The sequence below is a fragment of the Nematolebias whitei genome, chromosome 17 (assembly GCF_014905685.2).
Source record: "Nematolebias whitei isolate Nwh7 chromosome 17, NemWhi1, whole genome shotgun sequence".
NCBI lineage: Eukaryota > Metazoa > Chordata > Actinopteri > Cyprinodontiformes > Rivulidae > Nematolebias > Nematolebias whitei.
The window spans coordinates 13,541,497-13,568,876 of record NC_056514.1 but is presented as its reverse complement, the minus strand read 5'-3'; the positions used below and the strand labels follow the sequence as shown (position 1 = coordinate 13,568,876).

The 27,380-nt window shown below is 44.1% G+C and overlaps 1 protein-coding gene across 1 annotated transcript in view; it reads left to right on the top strand.

The window, feature by feature from the left end:
* Nucleotides 1-27,380, top strand: part of dnah9 (dynein, axonemal, heavy chain 9) — a 428,033-nt gene that overhangs the window by 109,120 nt on the left and 291,533 nt on the right. The window contains exons 33-34 of the mRNA XM_037691599.1: nucleotides 3,621-3,777; nucleotides 11,611-11,715. Of these exons, the coding sequence (XP_037547527.1) occupies nucleotides 3,621-3,777; nucleotides 11,611-11,715 (262 nt within the window). The remainder of the gene's footprint in view (nucleotides 1-3,620; nucleotides 3,778-11,610; nucleotides 11,716-27,380) is intronic.

Sequence of the window (27,380 nt, the reverse complement as noted above, 5' to 3'; positions counted from 1 at the left end):
AAACTGGTTGATCCACTCTAAGAAGGTGCTATTTAAGAGACTGAGCTGAATACAGCACCTCAGACTGAGGAAGTCTCTCGGACGAGAGACGAAACGTTTCTACATTTTTTGTTGATTTGCTTTGTTTTGTTTTTTTGAATGTCCAGAGGACCAGATTTAACTTTTTTAGAGTTGAAAAGGATGTGCCGTGGATGCATTCCCATCTATCTGGAGGCGGTGCTCGAGTGCCTGACCACCGAGATCTTGGAGGTGGTGGGTAACGTGGCTTGTGACAATGGGAGGACCGAGATCGGCCCACGGTATCTGCAATTAGGTCCACGGCAACAAGGGCCTCGGCAGGCTGCTGGGAAAAATGGCCAACGCTCGAGGAGGAGTTCTGCCCGGCATTCATGCTGTCCTGCTACCCAAGAGGACAAAGAGGTCTGCATGGATGGATCGGCATCTTGAGTCAGTTTATTCAGAAATGCTGACGGACGGAGATCCTTCCTGCCCAAAGCCATCAGCATCTATAACAACTCTTTAATAAAATCAGGATGATGACCTACAGCAACAATTAATTACCCTTTGGGATTTATAAAGTCTTTTTGAATTGAAATGAATTTAATAAAGAGGATTAATTATTAGCATGAACAAACTGGAATTTATCAGATAATTATGATTTGAACCAATTTAGAACCTTTCCTGTAATCGCAATAAAGCCTTTGTAAAAGGTTGGGTTCAGTACTTAGATCTAACAGGACCAGTATAGACACTAGTCCATTGTCTGAGGCCATGAGGATATCATTAGTAACTTTCATTAGTGTTGTTTTTGTTCTATGATCAGATCTAATCCCTGATTGAAACTCCTGATATTATATTTTTTATCTTGATGTTCACAAAATTGACTTACAACTATTTTCTCAAGAACTTTTTAGATGAATGGGAAATTAAAAATAAGTGAAAGTACTGAAATACTGAAATACTAAAAATACTGAATACTGAAAGCAAAGGTTCAAATACTTTTACCACTCACAAATATGTAATATTGGATCATTTTGATATTTCACATCTTGTGCAGATGGAAGGTTTTTCCAAATCCCCCTTTTTATGGGTGGGGGGGACATGAACCAGGCAGGTTGGTGTGAAAAATTTGTTTCCTAAAGTTGAATCAGGGACACTGACCCATATCTAGACCGATACACTTGATTTGAATTCATGCATCATTATAAGAGTTGCAAAAGTCCAGGAAGTCTTAATTTTGAAAACTTTTTTATAGAAATTAAGAATTTATAAGAAAAAGGAATCAAACTAACAGCAGGATGATGCAACTGGTAGAGCTGCTGCCTCTCAGCAAGCAGGTCCACGGTTCAAATCCCGGTCCGAGGGCCTTTCTATGTGGAGTTTGCATGCTCTCTCCATGCGTGCATGGGTTTTCTTTGGGTACTCCAGTTTCCTCCCACACACCAAAAACATGCATGTTAGACTGATTGGTAACTCTAAATTGTCTCTAGGTGTGAGTGAGAGAGTGAATGGTTGTTTGTCTTGTTTGTCTCTATGTGTCCCTGTGATGGACTGGAGACCCGTCCAGGGTGTCCCCCACCTCTCGCACAGTGATGGCTGGACATGGGCACCAGTGACCACCGTGACCCAAAAAGGGAAAAGCGGGTAAAGATAATGGATGGATGGAATCAAACTACAATTTAAATATTGGAAATTAGTCCTTAACATGGATATTAATTTCAAGAAAATAGAATGTTTATACACATAAATGTGCACTTTATATTTTTTTTGCGACATGGAATTTACTATTTCTTTTTTACGTCAGTTCAGTAAAACATTGTTAAATTATTATGTAACTATTGTTTTTGTTTAGAGTTGCCTTCATGGATTTAGGAAAGGACAATAATAGAATGAGAATACTGTAATAATTTTCAAAATACATTGTTCTCTAAAAGAAGTTTGATTGTGACACAGTAAAGTCATTATAATCAAATTAGGTAAATTTGTTACTTTACAAAACAAAATGTTTATAATGTATTTTGTTTGGGCATAATATGATTACTGCCAGTTAATTCCAAATAATTTTCCATAATTTCAAGGTAACTTTTTTGTCATTTGCATGTGTTGCATTACAGGTGGAACGAAATTGTGTTTTTAAGGTCTCGGTTACACCCTAAAAAGCAATATATATAATGTTTAAATTAAAAAAAGAAACGCTAAAGATGTAATATATACTCCACAACGATAATAAAATAAAATGGTGTATTAAACAGCAGCCTGAATTCATTCAACCTTTATTTTTACAGGTTAGTCTCATTGAGTCATGAGGACTCATTTACAAGAGAGACCTGTAACAGGAGTCTGTTGTGAGCAGATGGTTATGAATACAGCAGCACAGATAAAGTGTAAAATCTCCAATTAAAGTGGCATTACAGTGATAATCCTGGTTAGATATTCAGTCTAACTGCTTCAGGGTAGAAGCTCAGTCTAGTGGTTCTACACTTAATGCTCCTCAACCTTCTGCCGGAGGGGAGAAGGGCGAAAAGTGTATTTGCTGGGTGAGTGGGGTCCTTCGTGATGCAGGTGGCCCTCTTCCTGCATGTGGAGGTGTAAATGTCTGTGATGGCGGTGAGGCTGACTCCAACAGACTTCTGTGCAGCCTTCACCACTCTCTGCAAAGCTTTTCTTTCTGCAGCTGTGCAGCCTCCATGCCACATGTTGATGCTGGAGCACAGGATGCTCTCCACTGCACACCTGTAGAAGGAGGTGAGGACTGAGCTTCCCAGACCAGCTCGCCTCAGCCGTCTGAGGAAGTAGTCTCTGATGAGCTTTCTTGATCAGGCTGGTGGTGTTGTTGCCCCAGCTGAGGTTGTCATTCAGGTGCACACTCAAGTACTTGTAGCTGGAGACCACTTCCAAATAAAACTTACAGTTCTGAATACTATAATAAAAAAAATAATAAAAATCTCATTCTTAACGTTTATGGAAAGTTTCTGGAAATGTTTAGCACCTTTACCACCCTTGTCATTACAGCATCAAAAAACTGTTTAGTTAAATTACCTCAATAGACTGGTGGGGTCAGGGATGTTAGCATGGGGACAAACAGTGGGCCCTAAAGAGCAGGACAGGAGGACATCAGTCCCATCAGTCAGACATATCCTAAAGAATCTTCATCAAAAGTTCTTTATGCTTTCTGAGTGTCATCAAAGTTGATTCTTTTTTACTCCTAACAGCCTACTTCTGCTTCCTGACTGTTTCCCGATAAATATACTTTTTGTTTGTTTCTTTGTGGGGCCTTTTTTTTTTTTTAAATTCTAATAAAACTAGCATTCTTTGAAGAAATACATATTACTTGTCTGGCAGGCCAGAATTTTAAACATTACCAGAGATAAAACAATTTTACATTAGCTATAATTGGTTAGATAGGGACATTATAAAATATGCTGATTCCTGTTCATCTAACAATAATTTGAGTTTCAATAAAATCAATCTGAGGGGAAAAAAAGAACGCCTTTTGCTTTACGTGTTCCAATCATTACTGTGAAATTTTATGTTAAACGTGTGAGGGTTTTTTAGAGTGGGGCAGAGTTGTAACTCTGGCACTGATCAGTGATGAAGATGTTTATCCCTTCTGAGTTCAGATGTTACATCACGTTGACTCAGTCCCTCCATCTGACCATGAGTGGAGCTCCAGCTGGACCCGCGGGCACCGGGAAGACCGAGACCACCAAAGATCTGGGGCGAGCTCTTGGTGTCATGGTGTACGTCTTTAACTGCTCTGAACAGATGGACTACAAGGTGAGCAAGCACAAAAACACAGGAAGTTTTGGATTTGAGTTTGTGCACATATTGTAGCAAAGGTTGCATTCAAAGCAGTGCATGGTGTGTGCATTCCTTTTCATCTCAGCTTTTTTCAGCATTAAATTCATCAATCTACCGTATTTTCCAGACTATAAGTCGCTACGGAGTATAGGTCGCATCAGTCAAAAAATGCCTCATGAAGAGGGAATAAATAAATAAATAAGTTGCTCAGGAGTACGTCACATTTATTTAGACGTGTATTTCACAAAGTGCAAGAACAGACATTTAATCTGAAATAACAATAACACACAGAACATACCTGGGATCCTGAACAGGCTTAATCCACATAACAAGGCAACGAGTCCAACAAGCAAGTTAGCAGTAAACTCATCAGTCTCCTTCAACATCACTGAATCTCTTGAATCATTTTTCACCACTTTTTATTGTCTGTCCATACAGGTCTCACTTGCAAATGAGTCTTCGAGGCTCAACATGACTTATCTGTTTAAATAGTGAATCGGCGTCACTTCTGAACAACTCCACCAATTCCGGAGGAAGATGAAGTGCAGTTTCCTCTTCTGCTGGGCTGTCGTCAGACTCCGCATCAGTTCCAGTAATTCTGAAATGAACTGTCGACCTTGACTTGAAAGTCCGCTGGCAGTTCTATTTCGTATAGGCTTCTCCCTTTAAGGCTATCGCTAGTGGGTTTATCCCTTCGCGCGCAGCACTGAAAACTTTAGTCCACGCCCACCTGCTGTGTGGGCCTCACCCCCGGTCCATATAAATTAGGATGAGACTGGGCAATTGGCTCCCATTTTTTCTTCAACAAGTAACTGGCACTGTTTTTCGAGAAGATGTCCAGCACCAGCACCATCCACCTGTGCCCGTCCTGCCAGACCGGCTACATTTTGAGCTTTGACCGGCACAACACCTGCGAAGGATGCCTGGGTCCCCGCCACGCCAACATTGCCTCCTCCTGCCATCCCTGTGACCTCCTCCCTCCTGAGGAGAAGCAGAGACGAGCAGCCTTGTTCAAGGCTAACTTCGAGGAGTGTTTTTCTGTGGCAGGGGATTGTTCTCTGGACGACGCTATCGCCTTTTTATACAATGAGTCACAAAGCGAATCAGATGATTCCTCCAGAAAAGGCGATGTCAGCAGCAGCCCCGCTGCTCGTTCGCTCCTGGAGAGCGTAGTGTTGGAACTGGGGGGCCGAGTGGATGCTCCCCTCCGGGCCTTTCCGCATTGGCAAACACACCGCTCCCAGCCATCGGTGCCCTACTCTCAGAGCTGCCTGGCATAATCCAGGAGGCGGCTGACACAAAGGGACTTTCCGTCCCTCTCCTTCCCTCGCCCAGATCGGATGATCTAGCGGGAAGGTTTGGCTCCACCCCAGCTCGCCGCCCTGACCCCATCTGGCCTCGTTTCCCAGCAGTGACGTCCTACTGGAACGAGGCTGCAACCGGACCTGGTAATCTGAAGGCGCCCATCTCCACCTTCACTCCCATCACCATAGTGGAGGGGTTTACTGAGCGGAGCTTTCCTTCAGTTCAGGTGCACGGAAAAAGGTGTAGAGGCCATCTCATGTCCACTAGGTGTCAGGCTGTCTTCTCTGCAGTAGCTGATGAACAGAAATCTAGCGTTCAACACAGTTAAGACTTATGCTGCAGCTATCTTGTCATGAGGGCTTTGGTGCCAGAACAGTTTTTAATCGTCCGTTGATGAAGCGTTTCCTTAAAGGTGTACAGAGACACAGACCGGTGTCACGCCCACTAGCTCCACAGTGGGACCTAACCATGGTTCTGCGAGCTCTGATCAAAGCTCCTTTCGAGCCTTTAGATCAGGTGTCACTTAAATTCCTGTCACTTAAAACAGCCCTGTTGTTGGCTTTGACATCAGCAAAGAATTTGAGTGATTTATCTGTGCTCTCTGTTGCCCCGTCATGCCTCAGGATTCAAGCTAATGGAAGCTCAGCTGTGCTGAGACCTAACCCAGTTTTCATACCAAAAAACATCACAAGCTCATTTAAATTGAGAATGATAACATGGAGGGGTTTTATCCTCCCCCTCAAAAATCAGAGGAGGAAGAATCATCTCATCTCCTCTCTCCCTTGCATATGCTGACATGTTATATAGCACACACGGCCCCTCTGCGCCAGACTCGTTGTCTGTTTGTGCATTATAGGGACATCTCTGCAGGTCACCCATTATCCACTCAGCGCCTCTCACACTGACTGTGTGAGGCTATTTCTGAAGCTTACAAAGCATCTGGATTGGAGCTCCCAGAGAATCTCAGAGCTCCTTCCATCAGAGGGATTTCATCTTCTACAGCTTTCCATGGAGGATGACAGTGGAGGACATTTGTACGGCGGCCGCTTGGTCATCGCCTTGTTCATTTATTCGCTTTTATCTGCGTGATGTTTCCGCTTTCTCCATGACCCATTCTGTTCTCAGTGTTCTAACAGAATGCTTTTTACTTGTTTCATGGAATTTGATTTTAAACTCACATCTGACTGCATGCAATTACAGTGTGAGACATTTATTATCAGTCACAAGTTTGTGACTGCTGTTTTTATTGTTACTAATCAGTTCATAACTACTGTTACCAATCAGTTCATTTGATTACTAATCAGTTCATATTGAAGAGCAGTTGACCTGCTCTGCTCATCGTTACAAGGTTACAATTTGTAACCTCTGTTCTTTTCCATTCTTGGCAGCAGGACTGCTTTTCAGCCTTCCCTTTTTTTCCCCGTCGGAGACCTTTTCTCTCCGGGGCGCTCCTGTACACGGAACGTAATTACACAGCGCGTAATTACGCACACAGAAGGCTGAGTTGATTAAATGTTTTTTGGCACAAGCGGACGCTTTATATTGTGTCTGAATGGACCCAGTGAGGCATAGACTACATCCTGCTTCGCCTTTAACCCACTAGCGATAGCCTTAAAGGGCAAAGTCTACACAAAATAGAATGTTGGTTACGTACTGTAGCCCCAGATTCTATGAGTATAGGCACAGCCCTTTAAGCTCTGGGCCTCACTGGTTCCTAAATGGCTGAAGAAAAAAGCTATTTGGAAGCCGATTGACCGATCTCAGGGATAAACCCACTAGCGATAGCCTTAAAAGGCTGCGCCTATACTCATAGAATCTGGGGTTACAGTACGTAACCAACGTTTCTGACACAGCGATGTCCGTGCTCTGATAGAGAGGTGGTTACGTTGCATAAAGCGATAACACCAAGAAGGTCCGCCAGCAAAGTCATTAACATTCATCTCCTTGGCAATGGCCATGGCGTGGAGACGTAAATGGACCATCGACAAGCCTCTCCTAGCAGCACGTTATTCCATCTGTGCACGCGTTCCTCCAGTTCTGGCCACCTTGCTTTCAGCCAGCGATTAACTTTCTTTGTTTTCTTCATATCAGTTAGAGTAATCTCTGCTTATTGTCAGTCCCTCACAAGTTTCTCACTCACTCCAAACTTTCCTTCTACTTCTCGATTACCATTTTCGGCTGCATAATTTATTACCTGCAGTTTGTAATCTGCAGAATAGGATTTTCTTTTGGGGGACATTATACTTGTGTTAAGTTTTTCTCAATTGTCTATAAGTGACTGTTTGGAGGGGTGGGTTGCGGTAGAGGAACAACATATAGTTGTCCAAAGCCCAGAGGGCCCTCTCGCGACTGCAAATAGTAATGTTTACTCTTTGGTTCATGTCAGTATGAATAAACATTTAATGCGTCAGTCAAAAATTGTGTCATGAATAGGAAAAAAACATAAATAAGTCACTTTGGATTATACGTCACAGGACTGGCCAAAATAGGAAAAAAGTGTGACTTATAGTCCGAAAAATACGGTACTTTTATGTTCTCTTCTCATCTTGTTTTCAATATTATGTTTGCTTTCCTCTTGGAAGAAGACACAAGTAAATGGACCTTGGTTGTTATTCCTTTGCCAACCCTTATCACATCCAGTTCACATCATTTTATCATACCCTTCCTCACTGTCTCCGCAGATAAAGTGTTTAGGAACAACCCGGTGTTGTGATCCAGTTTGTTCCTGCCTCCGTCGGACGGTGGTATTATTACAGTGAAGAGGCGTACAGCACCCTGGGCTATACATTGCTCAGCAAGGTGTCTGTGGAGAGCAGAGCTTATGTACTCCATGAGGAACACATGTTCTGAAGCTGGCTCTGAGCCTCTGACTGTTACTTAGTTTTAGTTATGTACACGTTAGTTCAGACCTATAGTCAACAGTGGTTTGAATCCTGAGGTTTCCACAACTTTGTAACCGAAGACAAAATGGGAGTGGAAGCATCTTAGTTCTCATTTTTCATATTTTTTCCACTATGACTGCCTGATTTTTTGTTTGTTTGTTTGTTTGTTTAGTTTGAGAGTCATCAACATTTTTCAGTCAGGTCATCTGGACGGTTTCTTTTTTAGTGCTGAAACGTTTCACCTTCAATTCGGAAGGCTTCATCAATCAAGGAAACACACAACACAAAACTGATTCTTCCCCCAACAGCTTACTCCAAAGTGGAACAAACCAGTTATGTTGGTGCTAAGAATGTCTCTTTGGCACGCCCCCTCCTCCTTTGCCGGCCCTCTTCCTTGTTGACAGTCATGTCAAACTGGTTGAAAACAAAAAAAGAAACTGTCCAGATGACCTAACTGAAAAATGTTGGATTGTGTACCTGGATTATTGCGCATGGACTTCACTCCAGTGTGGCAGCTCGACCTTGACCTCTTTAAGTTGCTTCAACATCTGCTAAGATCATGACAAAAACCAACACAGACATGTTCCTGTTTTTAGTATTTTATATCGCTTTATAATGTAGGTGTTTTTGTTTTGTTTCATTTTTTAATATCACTTCGTCCATTATTTTTATTTTATTTTATATGCTTTTTTTATGTGATTGTCTACTGTTGTCATCTGTGTTCTTTGTTAAAAACAGGTCTTTCTTGTAAAGGCGTCCTCGAGGTTCAACAAGACTAACGTGTATAAATAAAGGTTGACTTAATCTGAAATTATACCAGCTGTCTAGTTACAGATGTGTCTCTATTCAACTCTTCACAGGTCTTATCAGTCAGACAGACCAAGGGTTTGGTAAAAGAACAATGCTTAAGATGGTTCCTGATTTTAAAATATATATATAATTTAAGCATTGATTCTATCATGATTCTGTTTGTAATATAGCTGAAGCCACGTGCAGGCAGACAATGGGAGACTTCAGGTAAAAATAAGTAACTTAAATTTATTTTTCAAAGACAAAACAAAAATGCTGATGGGGCAGAAAAACTTACTTTTCAGGAGATCACAAGAGGAGCAGAGACAGACTGTGACAGACAGGACAATGCACGGACAAAGGAGGAACAAGGAGACGGTGACTTTTTACAGACCCTTAACGAGACATGATGACAAACACCTGCGGTGATTGGAATGACAGACAGGTGTGATGAGAGCTGAACAACAAGGAAGAGAAACACAGTGGAGTGCAGGAGAACAAAAACACAGAAAACCCCACAGATTAAGGGTTTTCTGCTGCTTTTTTGTTTTTAGACTTGACTTTGATATTGTAAATTCCAACATGCTGTTATAATCAAGTATTGAGGTTCTTCATATCCAAGGCACATTTTTGTTCTGTTTTGATCTCACCTGACAAACAGGAGTTTTTCTCTTCACTTAGGGAAATGTTCTTTTGCTGCAGCTTGTCATTATGTGCCTATTACCTTTTACTCTACGTATGCTGTGGGGTCTGTTTTGGTTTTTTGCTGATCTTGAGAACGTTGTTAAGGCCAACTCACACTGTGGGATTTATAAAGACTTTAAATAACGTCACACTGTGAGATCATTATTATACATATTTTGATGGTAGCCTGTGTCACAGTGCAAGATTTATTAGACAACAAACTGAATATTTTTCATGCACGTCCATACAGTTATATAAATCCAATAGAGGGCGATCTGGTCATGTGACCTTGTGATTCACTGCAGCAACGGCGGCCATTAACAAAACGGCTAAACATTTGCATTTGACGTTTTGGTAGATATTGGCTAAAGAGCCCTGAATAAGACCTAACCATGTAAAAATGTAAAAAATAGAAATAAGATATATGTAATGTAAAAAATAAAATATTTGAATGTATATAGGCTGTAGAATGTTTATGAAAATGTAAAAATATTTTTATGGCTCAGTGGGTAGAGCTGTTGCCTCTCAGTGAGAAGGTCGCCAGTTCAAAGCCCGACTGGGAGCCTTTCTGGGTGGAGTTTGCATTTGCTCTCCGTGCTACGTGGATTTTCTCCGGGTACTCTGGTTTCCTCTCACAGACCAAAAACATGCATGTTAGACTGATTGGTAACTCTAAATTGTCTCTAGTTGTGAGTGGGAGAGTGAATGGCTGTTTGTCTCATTTGTCTCTGTGTCCCTGTGATGGACTGGAGACCTGTCCAGGGTGTCCCATGCCTCTCACACAATGACTGCTGGACATGAGCACCAGTGAGCTCCGTGACCTGAAAAGGAAGAAGTGGGTAAAGATGATGGATGGATGGATGGATAGAAATTCATTTGATTTGTGGACAGAGTTCTTCTTCAAATCAAATGAAGTGTTTATTTTTTTCTAACACAGAGCCCACTGGACGGGTCTTTACTGAACGACCAAAAAGTTCATGTCAACATAAACAACAACAACAAAATCCCAACACGTGATAAAATATATTGAATGTTTATTCGGCAGTCGTATGTTTGAGTCCTCACCTGAGTTGCATTGTTGCGTGACCAAAATGAGTTCCCCCCAAGAGAAACTGTGCTCCTTGCACTTAAAGACAGGTCCAAGGAGCTCAGCTGTTTAAGCCTTCATATTTGAAGGTGCCAGTCTGGATGGTTTGGGTTTAAAATATCTTGAGGGGCTTTACAGAACAGAGATCCATCAGACATGTTCCTGAGGTCTTGGAGGAGACCTAGAATCTGTTGTCTTTAGCCCGCTCTCTGTATTTTGACATTCTTCAGTCCAGTTCCACACCAGTTGACTCTCTCCATTCCCGGTTCTTACTCAGTTTATGAAACCACTTCATTCATGGCTCCAAATGACCCACTCCGAGCAGATTATTTTGATGTCAGCAGACTGTTGATTGTCCCGTGGAGGTAAGTCATTATGAAGGCAACTGGAAGAGCAGGAGGAGCCTGAAGATATTAAAATCTGAAGCTCTCTGTTGATCTTAGGACATGTTTGGACACACAGCACAAGGTGGACTGAGAGATTGGTGTTTTTGGACACACACAATTGTAAGTTCAGTCAGATTTGTCAGAGAAGTGCAGTCATTTTGTTCTGAGACTCTTCAACATTCCATTTTTTTTTTTTACCTGATGATCCATCCATCCATTATCTTTACCCCTTTCTTCCTTTTTGGGTCACAGAGGTCTCTGGTGGTCATATCCAGCAGTGAGTGTGCAAGAGGTGGGGGACACCCTGGACAGGTCTCCAGTCCATCACAGGGACACATACAGACAAACAAGACAAACAACCATTCACTCTCTCACTCACACCTAGAGACAATTTAGAGTTACCAATCAGCCTAACATGCATGTTTTTGGTCTGTGGGAGGAAACCAGAGTACCCAGAGAAAACCCACTCATGCACAGAGAGAACATGCAAACTCCACCCAGAAAGGAGCCTGTCCAGGATTTGATCGAGCGACCTTCTTACTGAGAGGGGGCAGCTCTACCAACTGCACCACCGTGCAAACCTGAATAATTTTCTCTGAAATTAAACCCATCTGTACACCTGTGATTTACAGATTTCCCTGAGTGTCCATCTGATTCATGTGTGTTTGTTCCACAGTCCTGTGGAAACATCTACAAAGGCTTGGCTCAGACGGGAGCATGGGGCTGCTTCGATGAGTTTAACCGGATCTCAGTGGAGGTTCTGTCTGTGGTGGCTGTGCTGGTAAGAACAAGTCCACCTTCTGCACTTTTAATTCCTCTCCAAATCAAAGGAAAACTTTCTAACCAGGGTATCAAGTTCTGAAATCAGATGAAAAAAATTTTTAATTGACAACTAAATCAAGTTGGGGTGGGGACAAACCTTTGCAAAACAGAACAGTGGAAATAAAAAGTCACAGTTTGCAGAGTAAATCACTTCAGACCAACAATTTTCAGTCAGGTCATCTGGACAGTTTCTTTCTTTTTTGGTGCTGAAACGTTTCACCTTCCATGCAGAAGGCTGAGCATGGACTTTGTTGGTTTTGAACCAGTTTGACATAACTGTCGACGAGGGAGAGGGCCGGCACCGGAGAAGGGGGCGTGCCAAAGAGACCATCTTAGCACCAACATAACTGATTTGTGTCACTTTAGAGTAAGCTGTTTGGGGGAAGAAGCAGTTTTGTTTTGTGTGTTTCCTTGACTGATGAAGCCTTCTGGATGGAAGGTGAAATGTTTCAGCAAAAAAAGAAACTGTCCAGATGACCTGACTGAAAATTGTTGGATTGTATACCTGGATTATTGAGCATGGACTTTGTTGGTTAAATCACTTCAGCTTTCAGACTAATCACCTTAAATCTCAAAGGACTTCTGTATAATTATATAAATATATAAAGTTTCTCTGATCTGAAAGTCGAGGATAGAAAACTATCTCTTGCCCCCTGTTGCACTGCTTTTGTTGCTCAGCATCTTTGAGCAACTACTTTACAACTCTGACTTCATGAGCTCCAGACTCTCAATGACACACACTAATTTGTGTTTTTATATGACACTACTTCTTACATACTCAAGTTAATTTAATGAAACTTCAAACACATTTGCATCATCACTAGACAGAATGTTGCGTATACAGTTCATTAACTAAGCTCAAAGGTCAAGGACACAAATCAAGGTCAAAGTTACTACAAGGTCGTTGCTTGTATGAATATTCACTTCTGACCTGAATATTTTCTGAATAACCTCTGACTTAATAGTTTAACAAAACTTGACACACATTTGTACTTCCACAAGACATTATTTTTCCACAAGATTTTCATCACACCACCTCCAAAGTCAAGGTCAAAAATCAAAGTCAATAGGTATACAAGGTATTTGCTTGTCCAGGCCATTGCTATAGATTGCTGTATTGCTGCATATATATAATATTGTAGATGGGCATATGGGGTACTATTGAAAAGTTTATGCTAAGATTTGGTTTTCAAATTAATTGTTTGTGTAGGTTTTATGACCTTATCTAAAAAATAATGATCCTGTTTTCTGACTAAATTGTAATCAGTCTCAAATCTTCCATTGTACTTTTCAATTGTTCAGCCAGATGTGTTCTCAATTAGATCAGTTTCAGTTTAAATTTACCAGTCAATAACGGGCTTAACTACAGTTTTAAGACAATCCATTTGGGTCTGTTGATGTTTTAAGTGCTGGGGACAGAGCTCTTCAAACAGATGCCATTCACGACCAGATTCAACACTTTTTTTGTCCTTCTTTCCTCCTATAAGTAGATGAAAGTCAGAAAGTGTTCCACTGTAAGCTGTGTAAGGTCACAGTACTTAGAGAATTTTAAAGTGCCAGAAGAATGAATAGGGATTGCAAGGTGTACTAAATAATGAATCACGGTTGGATCATACGTAGAGAAGCAGACCTTGAGAACAGAGGAACATCAAACTCCTGCAGTGACAGCTGGCAGCTCACTGTAGAAGTCAGTGAAGTCAATGTAAAACCATTTATTCTCTTAGCACATGCTCCTTATCCATCTTCTGAAAATGAGAGCAACTAGCATTGCATGGCAACACATTCAGCTGCTCCCTAGTAGAGGTGAGAGGACCACAGCTACAGAAAGTAAATTAAGACAAACAGAAGGTGTGATAGTATTATAACATGGTTCTTTTACAAACACAAACCAAACTGTTGATGCTTTCTGAGTATTTAAAGAGCTAAAGTTTTTGTTAGATTTAACAAGGTTGAGTCAGGTCCTCTGGACAGATTCTTCTTGTTGGAACGTTTGGTCTTTTATCCAAAAGACTTCTTCAGTCTGAGGAGCTGCAATAAACTCAGTCTTATAAATAGCACCTTATAGTGGATCAACCAGTTTGCTGCTGACATCCAGAACTAGCTGTTCACATGACAAAGGAGGACCATCAGCCTAACGACTGATGGTTAGTACCCTGATGGCTGTTTGCTATTCACAAGGAGCTCAGTGATACTAGCAATCACAGCATTGTAAGCGGGGGACAGTTGGACATGGAGGCCTCCACCCCTGTTTAATGATGGACAGTTTATCTTCACAAAGATGGCCTCCTTTACTCCTCTCTCAAACCATCATTCCTCTCTATCCAGGATGTGAACATCTTCATCCCTGAAAGAGTGACTGCTGGCCTGCAATTGAGTGTAGACCACAGAGTCCTGGCCTGATGACGTTGCTCTTCTGTACTGGGCCATCCTTTTGACCAGTAGCTGTTTAGTTTCCCCGATGTAAGACTGATCACAGCCCTCCTGACACTGAACTTATACACACTATTACTCTGTTTGTGCTGTGAGACTGGATCTTTGGGATGGACCAGTCTTTGTCGTAAAGTATTTTGGGGTTTGAAAGTCACTGGGATGCCACATTTTGTAGTGTAGTGTTCAAAATGTAGTGATGTAGCTGTTAGCTTCACTACTAATTAATTATTCTTAAAGCTAGTTCAAGCACAAAGAATATTAATTGTTCAATTACAACAGATTCTTTTCTTTATCGAGTTAAATTTCTGTTATGTGACCAAGATAACTTGTGAGTGGAGTGTTTAATCAGTGACATGAGACGACATTTTATCTTTGACCCATCAGAATAAATGCGGTCATTTATTTATCAGAATCAAAATTTAACATCAAAACATGTAAACATCGATTTGCTGATCTGTTTCTGAGTAATAAACTTGGCACGCTTTACTAAACAAGACAACAGAACATTGCTGATTAATACTGATTCATCTCTGAAGGCATCTAGCTTGATTTACTGGCGAATCGAGAAGCTTAAAGAGCAAGAATATATTTAAGGAGGAAGTTTAGATGGATGAAAGTTATGTGTTGAACCAGAACATGGCACCCTTCCTCCAACATCCAGCTCAGCCCTCCAGTACACTTCAGGGCGTCAATGGCTTGTTACCTGAGAGACACTTGGTACTTGGCACTTGGTTCTTATGGTCTGAATCTTCACCAGCTTATGGTGGTATCTACCATATGAGGTCCGATATGGGGTAGAGGCAGGGTAGCTGACCCGGGACCCGAAAGCCCCAGATTTGATCCCCAGACATTTCCACATGCCGTGGGGTCTCTGAGCAAGCCACCTAATCCCTAATTGCTCCCAGGGTGCTTACAAAGCTGCCCACTGCTCCACCTGGGTGCATCCCAGGTGTGATGGGTTAAATGAGAGAACTAATTTCACCATTGTATGGGAACATACAATGATGACAACACACAGCACTGATTATTATTATTATACTGCAATGTAAAGTAATGAGTATCATACATCCATCAATTATCTTTTACCCACTCCTTCCTTGGTTGAATCATCGGGGTCACTTGTGTCCATATCCATCTATCACTGTGTGTGAGATGGAGGACACCCTGGACAGGTCTCCAGTCCATCACAGGGACACCTGGACAGGTCTCCAGTGCATCACAGGGACATAGAGAAAAATGAGACAAAAAACCATTCACTCTCTCACTCACACCTAGGGACAATTTAGAGTTACCAATCAGACTAACATGCATGTTTTTGGTCTGTGGGAGGAAACTGGAGTACCTGGAGAAAACCCACGCAGCACGGAGAGAACATGCAAACTCCACCTAGAAATTGGTCCCCGGCTGGACTGGAATTGGCACAAAGAAGCTGAAATAGAACAAAAGCTGAAATGAGCAGTCAGTATTGGAAACAGCACAAAGTGTTTTAAGGACATGAATAGAGCTCCATTTATTTTCAATGAGAAAAACATGGCCGGCAAAGCTAAATATTTTAAAAAGTAGAACTTGCACAAATATGAAAAGTCACAATAGGAGTGTCCTGAATGAGCTGAATGTTTTGATCAAAGAACTGTTAAAACAACAAAAAATTGTAGAACGAGTTACGTACTGATAAAGGCAGGGATAAAAAAATCGATTTAATTGTGTGAATGATTCAGAAACGTTCACACAATAAAACATACACCTACTGACGCATCTTCTCTGTCTAAAATATGAACAGTACTGCCCTCAAAGACTATCTCTTACACATGAGATGCTGGATCAAACATGCTTGAACTTTTAAAGACAGTTTTTAATATTTCACTCCCTGTGTACAGCGAGGGCGCATTTCATTCAACAAAACAAGCATCATTGATGTTTTGATAGAAACCTTGTGTGTCTGTGTGTGTGTGCGTGGGTGTGTGTGTTTGTGCGCCCTCATTGTTTAGCATGACTGAGTGATCTGTAGCCGACTACTCATCCATGAAGAGATGTTCCTTTTCCTTCCAGCTGTCGACTCGCTCCGCTCTTCACCCCTCGCATGTTAAATTCATGACGCCTCTCTCAGGCAGGATTCAGAGTTTCAGACAGAGGCGTACAGCACTCCCACTGTTCATCCTGATAACTCATTTAATCACAACATAGACAAACTTGGTTATCCACCCATCTGTTACACCCTGCTTCATGGCATGTTTGTATCTGTGATGAAGTTTTGGCCCATTATGAAACATACAAAAGCAAATGGTGCGTGCTGCCTAACAATTTGACGGGGTGTTACAAACTGACGTGTTATGTGATATTAATGTTATGCTAAGTAAGAGCAGAGAGGAGTGAGTTGACAGTTTTAATATGATTTAAGCCAGCTTGGTTTCCTTTTCTAATGAGAAACGCTGATAGAGTGGTTGGTCCATAATTCTGGTTCAGTTTGATAGAGGGTTCTGTTCACACATTTATGGCCCCTCGGTGAGTTTCATAGTAGATTATTTTGTTTTATTTGAGACATAAATTCAGAAAGAGTCAGCCAAGATGACAGAAGAAGAGAATTTTATCCTTGCACGTCAAGGTTCTGCTGCACCTCTGAAGTACATTACGTTACCTCAGCAGGTGACACCTGAGATGTTCCTGACATGAAGCTGGACTCTCCAGTGACTGACAGGGCTGACACTGTTCTTGATTAAACATCATTTAAGTTTGTTTTGCTGCAGACTGCATGAACCCAAGACCTCGTGTTTTGTTTCATCATTTTTATTTGTCATCATATGTCCGTACCTGCATCTCAGGCCTGCAACACAGTATACAGAGAAAGATTTAGGGTTGAATTAGGACTGGATGAAATTCAGTGAGGGCAGCATGGTGGTTCAGTTAGTAGAGCTGTTGCCTCTCAGCGAGCAGGTTGCCCCATTTCAAATCTCGGCAGGGGGTCTTTCTGGGTTAAGTTTCATGTTCTCTCTGTGCTGCGTGGGATTTCTCCGGGTACTCTAATTTCCTCACACAGACCAAAAACATGCATGTTATGCTGACACACATGATCCATGGTTGTCGGAGAGTCAGCCATCAGCCTCCAGTTAAATGAACGTTGGTTACGTACTGTAACCCCAGATTCTATGAGTATAGGCGTAGCCCTTTCTTTCGCTAGTGGGTTTATCCCTATGCGCTCAGCGTTGCACTGAAAAACCTTTAGTCCACGCCCACCTGCTGTGTGTGGGCCTCACCCCCGGTCCGTATAAATTATGGTGAGACCGGGTAATCTGCTCCCAAAATAGCTTTTTCTTCAGCCATTTAGGAACCAGTGAGGCCCAGAGCTTAAAGGGCTGCGCCTATACTCATAGAATCTGGGGTTATAGTATGTAACCAACGTTCTATTTCATATAGGCTTTGCCCTTTAAGACTTTCGCTAGTGGGTTAAAGGCGTAGCAGGATGTAGTCTATGCCTCACTGTCCATTCAGACTAGGGGTTGAAAGAGTATATAATTTTTAAACTCGACATTAACATAATAAAACCCGAGTAGAACTCGAGTATTTGATGACATCATAGATCACAAGATACAAAAATAAATAAATAAATAAAACCGCAAAAAAGGTAATTATTTACAAAAAAAAAAAAAGACCAACAAAACATTGGGAGCATATATTATGCTCCTACCATTTATCATACTGCAAGTAAGTCACAGGAAAAACTAAACTATTAGTTATTTTTATTAAACTGCAAACGTGAAGAAATATGCAGCACGTCAAAAACGAAACTTAAACCAAAACTGGTTCTGGTTCGGTGGATTGGACCCAGTGTGACCTGCAACAGTGTAACACCACCCCCTACGGTCATACGGTGGTCACAAAATATGACGTCACTACAGATACTCAACGTAACATTTTTAACCTCGATAGATGTCCTAGCAATCGATGTGTAGATTACTCGTGTACTCTGTTAATGCCCTAATTCAGACACAACATGAAGCACCTGCTTGCACAAAAAAAAATAAAAAAAAATTCATCACTCAGCCTTCTGTGTGCGTAAATACGCGCTGCGTAATTGCGTGCTCTATGCGCAGGAGCGTACTGGAGAAGATCTCTGGTGAGGAAAAAAGGCTGAGATAGCAGACCTGCTGCTGTGAATAGGAACAATGGAGGATATGAATTGTAACAGTGTAACAATAAACAGAGCAGACCAACAGCTCCTCAGGATGAACCAGTTAATAACCATAAAATCAGCAGTCATGAACTTGTAACTGATAATAAATATCTCACACTGCGACTTCATGCCTGTAGGTGTGAGCTCAAAAGTGAGGATCCATGAAACAAATAATCATTCTGACAGAACCCTGAGAACAGAATGGGTCATGGAGAAAGTAGAAACATCACATAGGTAAAAACAAATAATTGAACATGGCAATGACCAGGCAGCCGCCATACAAATATTCTCCACTGTCATCCCTCCATGCAGAGCCATGGAGGATGAAAACCCTCTGGTGGAGGATCCAGTCCAGATGAACTGTAAACTTCAGAAACAGCCTCACACAACCAGTGTGAGAGGCACTGGGTGGATAGAGGACGTCCTGAAGAGCTGTCCCAGTAATGCACGACCATATGCTGAAAGCGGCGCAATGCGGCCGTGTGCACCACGTAAAATGAAAAATGGACGCATGGGACAGAAGAAGGTGAGATGTTGCTTCCTCTTCAGAGTTTTGAGGAAGAGGATAAAACGTTGGTTACGTAGTGTAACCCCAGATTCTATGAGTATAGGCATAGCCCTTTAAGCTGTCGCTGGTGGGTTTATCCCGTCATGCAAAGCATTGCACTGAAAAATTTAGTCCATGCCCACCTGTTGTGTGGGCTCCACCCGGTCCGTATAAATTACGTTAAGAGCGGGTAATCGGCTCCCAAATAGCTTTTTCTTCACCCATTTAGGAGCCAATGAGGCCCGACGCTTAAAGGACTATGCCTATACTCATAGAATCTGGGGTTACAGTACATAACCAACGTTTTATTTTGTAAGCCTTCGCTCTTTAAGAGCTGTCGCTGGTGGGTTAAAGGCGTAGCAAGATGTAGTCTCCACCTAACTGGGTCCATTCGAACACCATATGAAGCGCTTGATTGCCCAGAAAACATCTTGTCACTCAGCTCTCCATGTGCGTAAATATGCGTTATGTAATTACACGCACCATGCAAAGACGTGCGCTGCGTAGTTTACACGTTCAAATGCATGAACGTCCCAGAAAAGTTTTCAACAGGAAAGAGGAGAGGCTGAAAAAGGCCATGAACAGAGCAGATCCACGGCTCTACAACATGAACAGAATGAACTGATTATTAATCAAATGAACTGATTGATGACAGAAGTCATGAACTGATTAGTGACCATAGAACAAGAACAACAGTCATAACCTGTGACTGATAGCAACATCTCACAGTGTAAATGCATGCAGTCAGATGTGAGTTTAAACGAGATTCTACAAAACAACAATATTCATTCTGTTAAGGCACTAAGGACAGAATGTGTCATGGAACAAGCCGACACATCACATAAATAAAAGCGAATAAATGAACAGGGTGTTGACCACGCGACTGAAGTGCAAATATCCTGCATTGTCATACCATTATGCAAAGCAGTCGAAGATGCGATACCTCTGGTCGAGTGCGCCCTGAGGTTGTCAGGATACTCTAAATCTGATGCTCTGTAGGCTTCTGAAATGGCCTCACACAGCCAGTGTGACAGGAGCTAGGTGGATAACGGGCGACCTGCAGATGCGTCTTTATAGTGCACAAACAAATGTTGATTCTGACGCAGTGCCGCCGTGAGTGCTACATAGCACGTCAACACACGTACAGGGCAGAGAAGATGGAAAGATGCTTCTTCTTCTGATTTGTGGGGAGGAGGGAAAAAGTCCCTCCAACGATATCGCTCTTGATTTAAATGAGCTCGTGATGTTTTTGGGCATAAACGCTGGGTTAGACCTCAGATCAGTTGAGCTGCCATCAGCCTGAATTCTGAGACATGACGGAGCGACAGAGAGGGCAGATAAATCACTCACCCTCTTTGTGGATGTTAAAGCCAACAGCAGGGCTGTTTTAAGAGACAAGAATTTAATCGGAACCTGATCTAGTGGCTCAAATGGAGCTTTGATCAAGGCTCGCAGAACCAGCATTAAATCCCACTGTGGAGAAAGTGGGCGTGATACAGGCCTGTGCCTCTGTACACCTTTTAAAACACTCATCAGCGGATGATTAAAAGCTGTTCTGTCCCCGAAACCTTTGTGACAAGAAGAGATGGCTACAGTGTATGTTTTAATTGTGCTGAACGCCAGGTTTCTGTCCATCAGCTGCTGCAGAATGGACAGCATGCCACCTACTGGACATGAGGTGGCCTCTACACCTTTCTCTGTACACCAGCGCTGAAAAGCTGTCCACTTTGAAGTGTAAAGCGCTGTGGTAGAGGCAGCACGTGAATCCTGGATCGTGCGCACTACATCTTGAGAGAGACCCATCCTCTCTAAACGGATCCGCTCAGCGGCCAGACACAAAGGCGCTGGCCTATTTCTGGGTAACTCCTGATCGCTCCTCCCGCCTGGAGGAGAGCATCCTCTCTCCACAGCAGTTTCCACGGGCAACCCAATAACAGGCGTCGTAGAATTGGGAACCACGGGGCGTTCACACACTCGGGAGCCACCAGGAGAGCTGTCAGTCCCTCCTCCCGAACTCGGTTCAGAAACTGTGATATCAGAGGGAGTGGGGGAAATGCGTAAAGAAGCATTTTGGGCCACGGGCTGTGAGCAAAAGCGTCCACCCCTAGCGGTGGTTCGTCCCGTGGGCTCAGTGAGAACCATACATGACACTGAGCGTTCTCTCGTGTGGCAAACAGATCCACGGCTGCTCTGCCAAATTTCAGCCACGTCTGAGCCATCAGCTCAGGATGGAGGCTTCAGTCCCTGTGACGCGGACCTTCCCTGGACATCACATCTGCTCCTCTGTTCAGAACACCGGGGATGTACACTGCTCTGATGGAGAACAGATTTTGGTGTGTCCAACACAGCAGCCATCTCACAATGTATAACATTTGGGCTGAGTGCACACCCCTCTATCAGTTTATATGCTGCAGTCACTTTGTTGTCTGTGTAAATCAGAACATGTTGATTCTACAGCACAGGAACAAAATGTTGAATCACATTCAAAACCGTGCGACATTCCAAAACATTTATATGAGCTGCTGTGTGGGGTGGCCACAGCGCCCCCACAGCTCGAGACATGCATGTGCCTCCCCAGCCTGACAGGAATGCGTTTGTGAAAACTGACACGTGTGACGTAGGTCTGCTGACGGGGACTCCCTCCAACAGAACAAGAGGGTTTCCCCAGTGTCTCAGGTCTATTCTCACGGAGGGGGGCACAGCGATCAACCGTCTCTTCTGCCTCACTGGATCCACATGCAAACGAGCGAACCACCTCTGGAGACGTTGCATGTGGAGTAAGCCCAACGGTATCACCGTGTGAGCTGACGACATCGTCCCTAATAACTTCATGACGGAAAAAGCTGTTACCACTCTGCCAGGTTTCACGTGGCGGAGCTGGTCCTTTAGAGCTTCGATTCTTGTCTGAGATAAACGAGCCCTCATAGTGACCGAGTTTAGCTCCACTCCCAGATAAACGATCATCTGGGTCGGGAGAACTGAGCTCGTCTCCCAGTTTATGGTGAAGCCGAGATTTGCAGGTGTGACGTCAGCGCCTGAGGTTGCACTGCTGCCTCCTGTCTGGAACGGGTCAGCAGCAACAGATTGTCCAGATAAAACAGAATTATCATCCCTGCTCTGTGTAGTGGCTGCAGAGCCGACTCCACACATTTTAGAAACGTGCGTGGCACGAGGGAATACCCGAACGGAAGTCTGTTGTACTGATACTGGGTCCCTTGAAAGGAGAAGCGTAGGAACTTTCTGTGCTTTGGAATGATCGGAATGTGGAAGTAGGCGTCTTTTACATCAATGGAGGTAAACCAGTCGTTTTGCTGAATGTTGTCTAACAGCTGTCTGGTTGTAAACATGTGAAAATGTCTCTCCATGATCGACTCCTTGAAAATGGACAAATCCAAGATGGGTCTCATCCCTCTGGTCCGTTTTGGGACCAGGAAGTAACAAGAGTAAAACCCTGTGTTTTCCTCTCCGTCTGGAACCCTGGAAATTACATTTTTTACCAGAAGTTCCAGAACCTCTGCGTGGAGGAACAAGATCTCTTCTGGAGATGACAGAATCATCTCTAAAATTCCTCCAAATGGGAGGGTTGAGCTGCAAACTGCAGCGTGTATCCCCTGCTGATAAGACGGTTCATCCATCTTTCTAGAGTGCACGCTCTTTGCCACTCCGCGTAACATTCGGGGAGAGGGCGCGTGTTTCTGTGCTGCGCCGTGTTTTTACGGACGCCAACCAATTTACAGCCTCTACCACCATCATGTGCTACAGAGGCTTACTCCGAGCGACCCAAGGAGAGGCTTTCTCGAAAGGGCCCTGAAGGTGTCTCTGTGTTACACTCAGGTTGCGGGCTCACATCTGCGCTGATGTGAGCTGGCATGAGCTGAGGGGAGGTGTGCGTACCCTTAGCCATGCAGTGCTACTTAGAAGAGGGCTGCTGCCGCCGCAGGGTCATGCATTTGTCACCGCTGCGGTCAGAGGAGGCAGCGCACAGCTTGGGCTGAGAGCGAGGTTTCCCACTGGACTCGGTCTGCTGAAAAAAATCTTTTTTGGCTGCTGTGTCACGCGCACATTTTGTGTGTTTTCTCGAGCTGCGGTGATTTTTAAAAACCTGTTTCGAGGACACCGGATCATTTTGTGTGGTGGATGTGTGAGGAGAAGCCGCTGTGAGATCATTCGAACTGACAGTCAGGCTGAAATCAGACACTTTAATTTCTGAAATTCAGCCCAAAAACCCCTTTGATGAGAAAAATAAACGGACCTAATGTTCCCTTGCCCGGACGTGGGTCACCGGGGCCCCACTCTGGAGCCAGGCCTGGAGGTGGGGCACGCGGGCGAGAGCCTGGTGGCCGGGCTTTTACACATGGAGCTCGGCCGGGCACAGCCCGAAGAGGAGACGTGGGTCCCCCTTCCCATGGGCTCACCACCTGTGGGAGGGGCCAAAGGGGTTGGGTGCAATGTGGGATGGGAGGTGGCCGAGGGCGGGGACCCTGGCGGTCTGATCCTCGGCTACAGAAGCTAGCTATTGGGACGTGGAATGTCACCTCACCGGTGGGGAAGGAGCCTGAGCTGGTGTGTGAGACAGAGAGGTTCCGGCTAGAAATAGTCGGACTCACCTCTACGCATGGCTCTGGCTCTGGAACCAGTTTCCTTGAGAGGGGCTGGATACTCTTCCTCTCTGGAGTTGCCCCTGGTGAGAGGCGCCAAGCAGGAATGGGCATACTTATTGCCCCCCAACTTGGTGCCTGTGTGTTGGGGTTCACCCCGGTAAATGAGAGGGTGGCCTCCCTCCGCCTACGTGTTGTCGAACGGCTTCGACAACACGCGCTGCACACGTGAACCCGTCTGTGGGCGTCACCAACACCATAGACATAATTATACATAGATTAGGTACGGCTGCTCTACACTGCTCTGGATATAATCTGGGTGTAGTCTGTTTGTCATATGTCTGGTGTTTTACGAGCCAGCATGCTGAAACCACGTGACACGTTACAGCCAATACTGAAATTTGACACAGAAAGAAGAGTGACGTTTCAATACATACACCGACCGGTGCAGTTCGGTCGGTGCCATAAAAGAACCTCGGTTCGGTACTCAGCCCTAGCTGGGAGTGGTGTGGTCGTTGATGCGGGAAGGCCCGGGGGGGTGAGCATCCGCTCGCCCCCACTCATTCCGACACTACACTCTCCAGGAGGGAGTGAGCAGCGGGGCTGCTGCTGACATCTCCTGTCCCGGAGGAACCATCCGATTCGCTCCGAGAGTCGTCGTTGAAAAAGTCAATGGCATCGTCCAGCGAACAGTCCCCTGCCCCGGTGAGGCATTCCTTGACATTAGCCTTGAACAAGGCTGCTCGCCTCTGCCTCTCCTCCTGGGGGAGGAGGTCACAGTGGTGGCAGGAGGAGGCGAGGTCGGCATGACAGGGACCCAGGCATCCTTCGCAAATGTCGTGTTGGTCAAAACTCAGCATGTAGCCAGTCTTGCTGGACGGACTCAGGCGGATGTTGTTGGTGCTGGACATCGCATTGTTGAAGCTCAGTGCTATTAGCTTGCTGAAAAAAAATGGGAGCTGATTACCCGCTCTTAATGTAATTTATATGGACCGAGTGGGGCCCACACAACAGGTGGGCATGGACTAAATTTTTCAGTGCAATGCTTTGCATGACGGGATAAACCCACCAGCGACAGCTCTTAAAGGGCGAAGCCTATACAAAATAGAACCCATCCAAGGTTATCACTCTCGATCTGAATGAGCTCGTGATGCGTTTCAGAACAGGATTAAAACGAAGTACAGCTGAACTGCCATCAGCTTGAATTTTGAGACATGAGGGAGTAACAGAAAGAGCAAACAAACACTCACTCTCTTTTGCCGATGTCAGAACTAACAGCAGGGCTGTTTTAAATGACAGAAATTTAAATAAAACCTGATCTAAAAACTCAGAATGAGCTTTGATCAGAGCGTGCAGGACCATCGTTAGGTCTTACTGTGAAGCTAGTGGACGTGACACCGGTCTGTGTCTCCGTACACCTTTCAGGAAAGGCTTCATAAAGGGGTGATTAAGAACTGTTTTGTCACCAAAGCCCTTGTGACAAGAAGAAATACCTGCAGCATAAGTTTTAATTGTGCTGAACGCCAGATCTCTGTCCATCAGCTGCTACAGAAAGAACAGCATGCCACCTAGTGGCCATGAAATGGCCTCCACACCTTTCTCTGTGCACCAGCGCTGAAAAAAACTGTCCACTTGATATGTGCAGCGTTGTGGTGGAAGCAGCTCGTGCACCCTGAACGTACGCACCACATCCTGTGGGAGGTCCATCTTTTCTAAATGGATCTGTTCAGCGGAAAGACCCAAAGATGCTGACCTATTTCTGGGTAAATCCTGATCGCTATTCCTGCCTGCAGGAGACCCCCCCACCCCCCCAGCAGGTTCCACAGCCAACCCGATATCAGTCACTGCAGATTCAGGAACCATGGAGTGCAAATCAGTTCAGGAGCTACGAGGATGACTGACGGTACTTCCTCCCAGACCCGGTCCATGGTCTGTGTTACCGACTGAGGGAAAAAACACAGATCGGTAAAACCCTCCACTCTAGAGATTCAATTCAGTTTCAATTCAATTCAGTTTATTTATATAGCGCCAAATCACAACAAAGTTGTCTCAGGGCACTTTACAGGAACATTCACATACATAAAAGCCAATTAGTAAATTTCTCTATCTAAGGAATCCAGCAGAAAAGTTGAATCTTGGCTTAGTTGCAGTCTCCAATCCTGAACAAGCACAGTGGCAACAGTGGAAAGGAAAACTCCCTTTTAAAGGAAGAAACCTCCAGCAGAACCAGGCTCAGGACAAGTGGCCATCTGCTTTGACCGGCTGGTTGGGAGGACAGAAAGGAGAGACAGACGAACACAGAATGGTATGTCCAGGTATAGGTCCAGGTGTATCTGAAAGACAAAAAAAAAAAAAAAACACGTTAATAATGGAAAAAATAATTACAAATACAAAACAGGTTGAGCAGAGTAAGTAAAGACAGTAGTAGAGTGAAAATTGTGGTCAGTTTGTCCTCCAGCAGTCTAAGCCTATAGCAACATAACTAAGGGACAGATTAGGAAACCCAAGCCAACCCTAACTATAGGATTTAGCAAAAAGGAAAGTCTTAAGCCTAGTTTTAAATGGAGGCGAAGGTGGAGACAGATGTCTTCAGCTTGCCGGCCCAGCTGCAGCCTCGTTCCAGTTTGACGTCACAGCTGGACAGCGAGGCCAGGTGGGGTCAGGGCGACGAGTCGGGGCAGAGCCAATCTTGCCGCCAGATCATCCGATCAGGGAGGAGGGAGGCGAGGGATGGAAAATCTTTTGTGTTAACATCCTCCTGGATTATGCCAGGCAGTGCTGAGAGGACACTCACTGCGTGACTCTGCGTCAAAGAAGGCGGTGGTGTCGTCCTGCGCACAGCGTCCGGCCACAGAAAAAAAAATTCAGTAGAGCTGCTGCCAACGCCTTTTTGAGCGAATCATCCGATTTACCTGGAGAAAAAAACACGTTAGAAACGGTGGTGGCGTCGTCCAGCGAGTAGCGGCCCTCCACAGAAAACATTCAGCGGCGCTGCTGCTAACATTGCCTTCTTGAGGAAATCATTCGTTTACCTCGAGGACAAAACATGTTAGAAAAGGCTGTGGTGTCATCTAGCGGGTAACGGCCCGTCACGGAAAAAAAAATTCAGTGGGGCTGCTGTTAACATCGCCTTTTTCGAGGAAATCATTCGATTACCGCGAGGAAAAAACACGTTAGAAAAGGCGATGTCGTCGTCCAGAGGGTAGCGGCCCGCCAAGGAAAAGCACTCCTCGGTGCTTATCTTGAACAAGGCTGTTCGTCTGCTTCTCCTCGGGGAGGAGGAGCTCACCGGAACGGCAGGTGGTTGGCGTGGCAGAGACCCAGGCATCCTTAGCAAAGGTTGTACCGGTCAAAGCTGGAAATCTTTTCCCTCTTCGTTCTTCTGACAGTTAGCTGCTGGCTGAAGAAAAAATGAGAGCTGATTACCCGGTCTCATCATAATTTATATGGACCGGGGGTGAGGCCCACACACAGCAGGTGGGCGTGGACTAAAGTTTTTTCAGTGCAGTGCTGAGCGTATAGGGATAAACCTACTAGCGAAGGTCTTAAAGGACAAAGCCTATACAAAATAGAACTGTACTGATACAGCTCCTTTCTATCTAATCAATGTACTCAAAGTGCTTTACAACACAAACTGTGCCCTCATTTACTTCCAATCACACATTCAACCAGCACTCTACTACACACACATTCTTACATCACTCTACTACACACACATTCATACATCACTTTACTACATAAACATTAATACAGCACTCTACTAAACACACATTCATACATCACTTTACTACATAAACATTAATACAGCACTCTACTACACACACATTCATACAACACTCTACTACACACACATTCATACAGCACTCTACTACACACACATT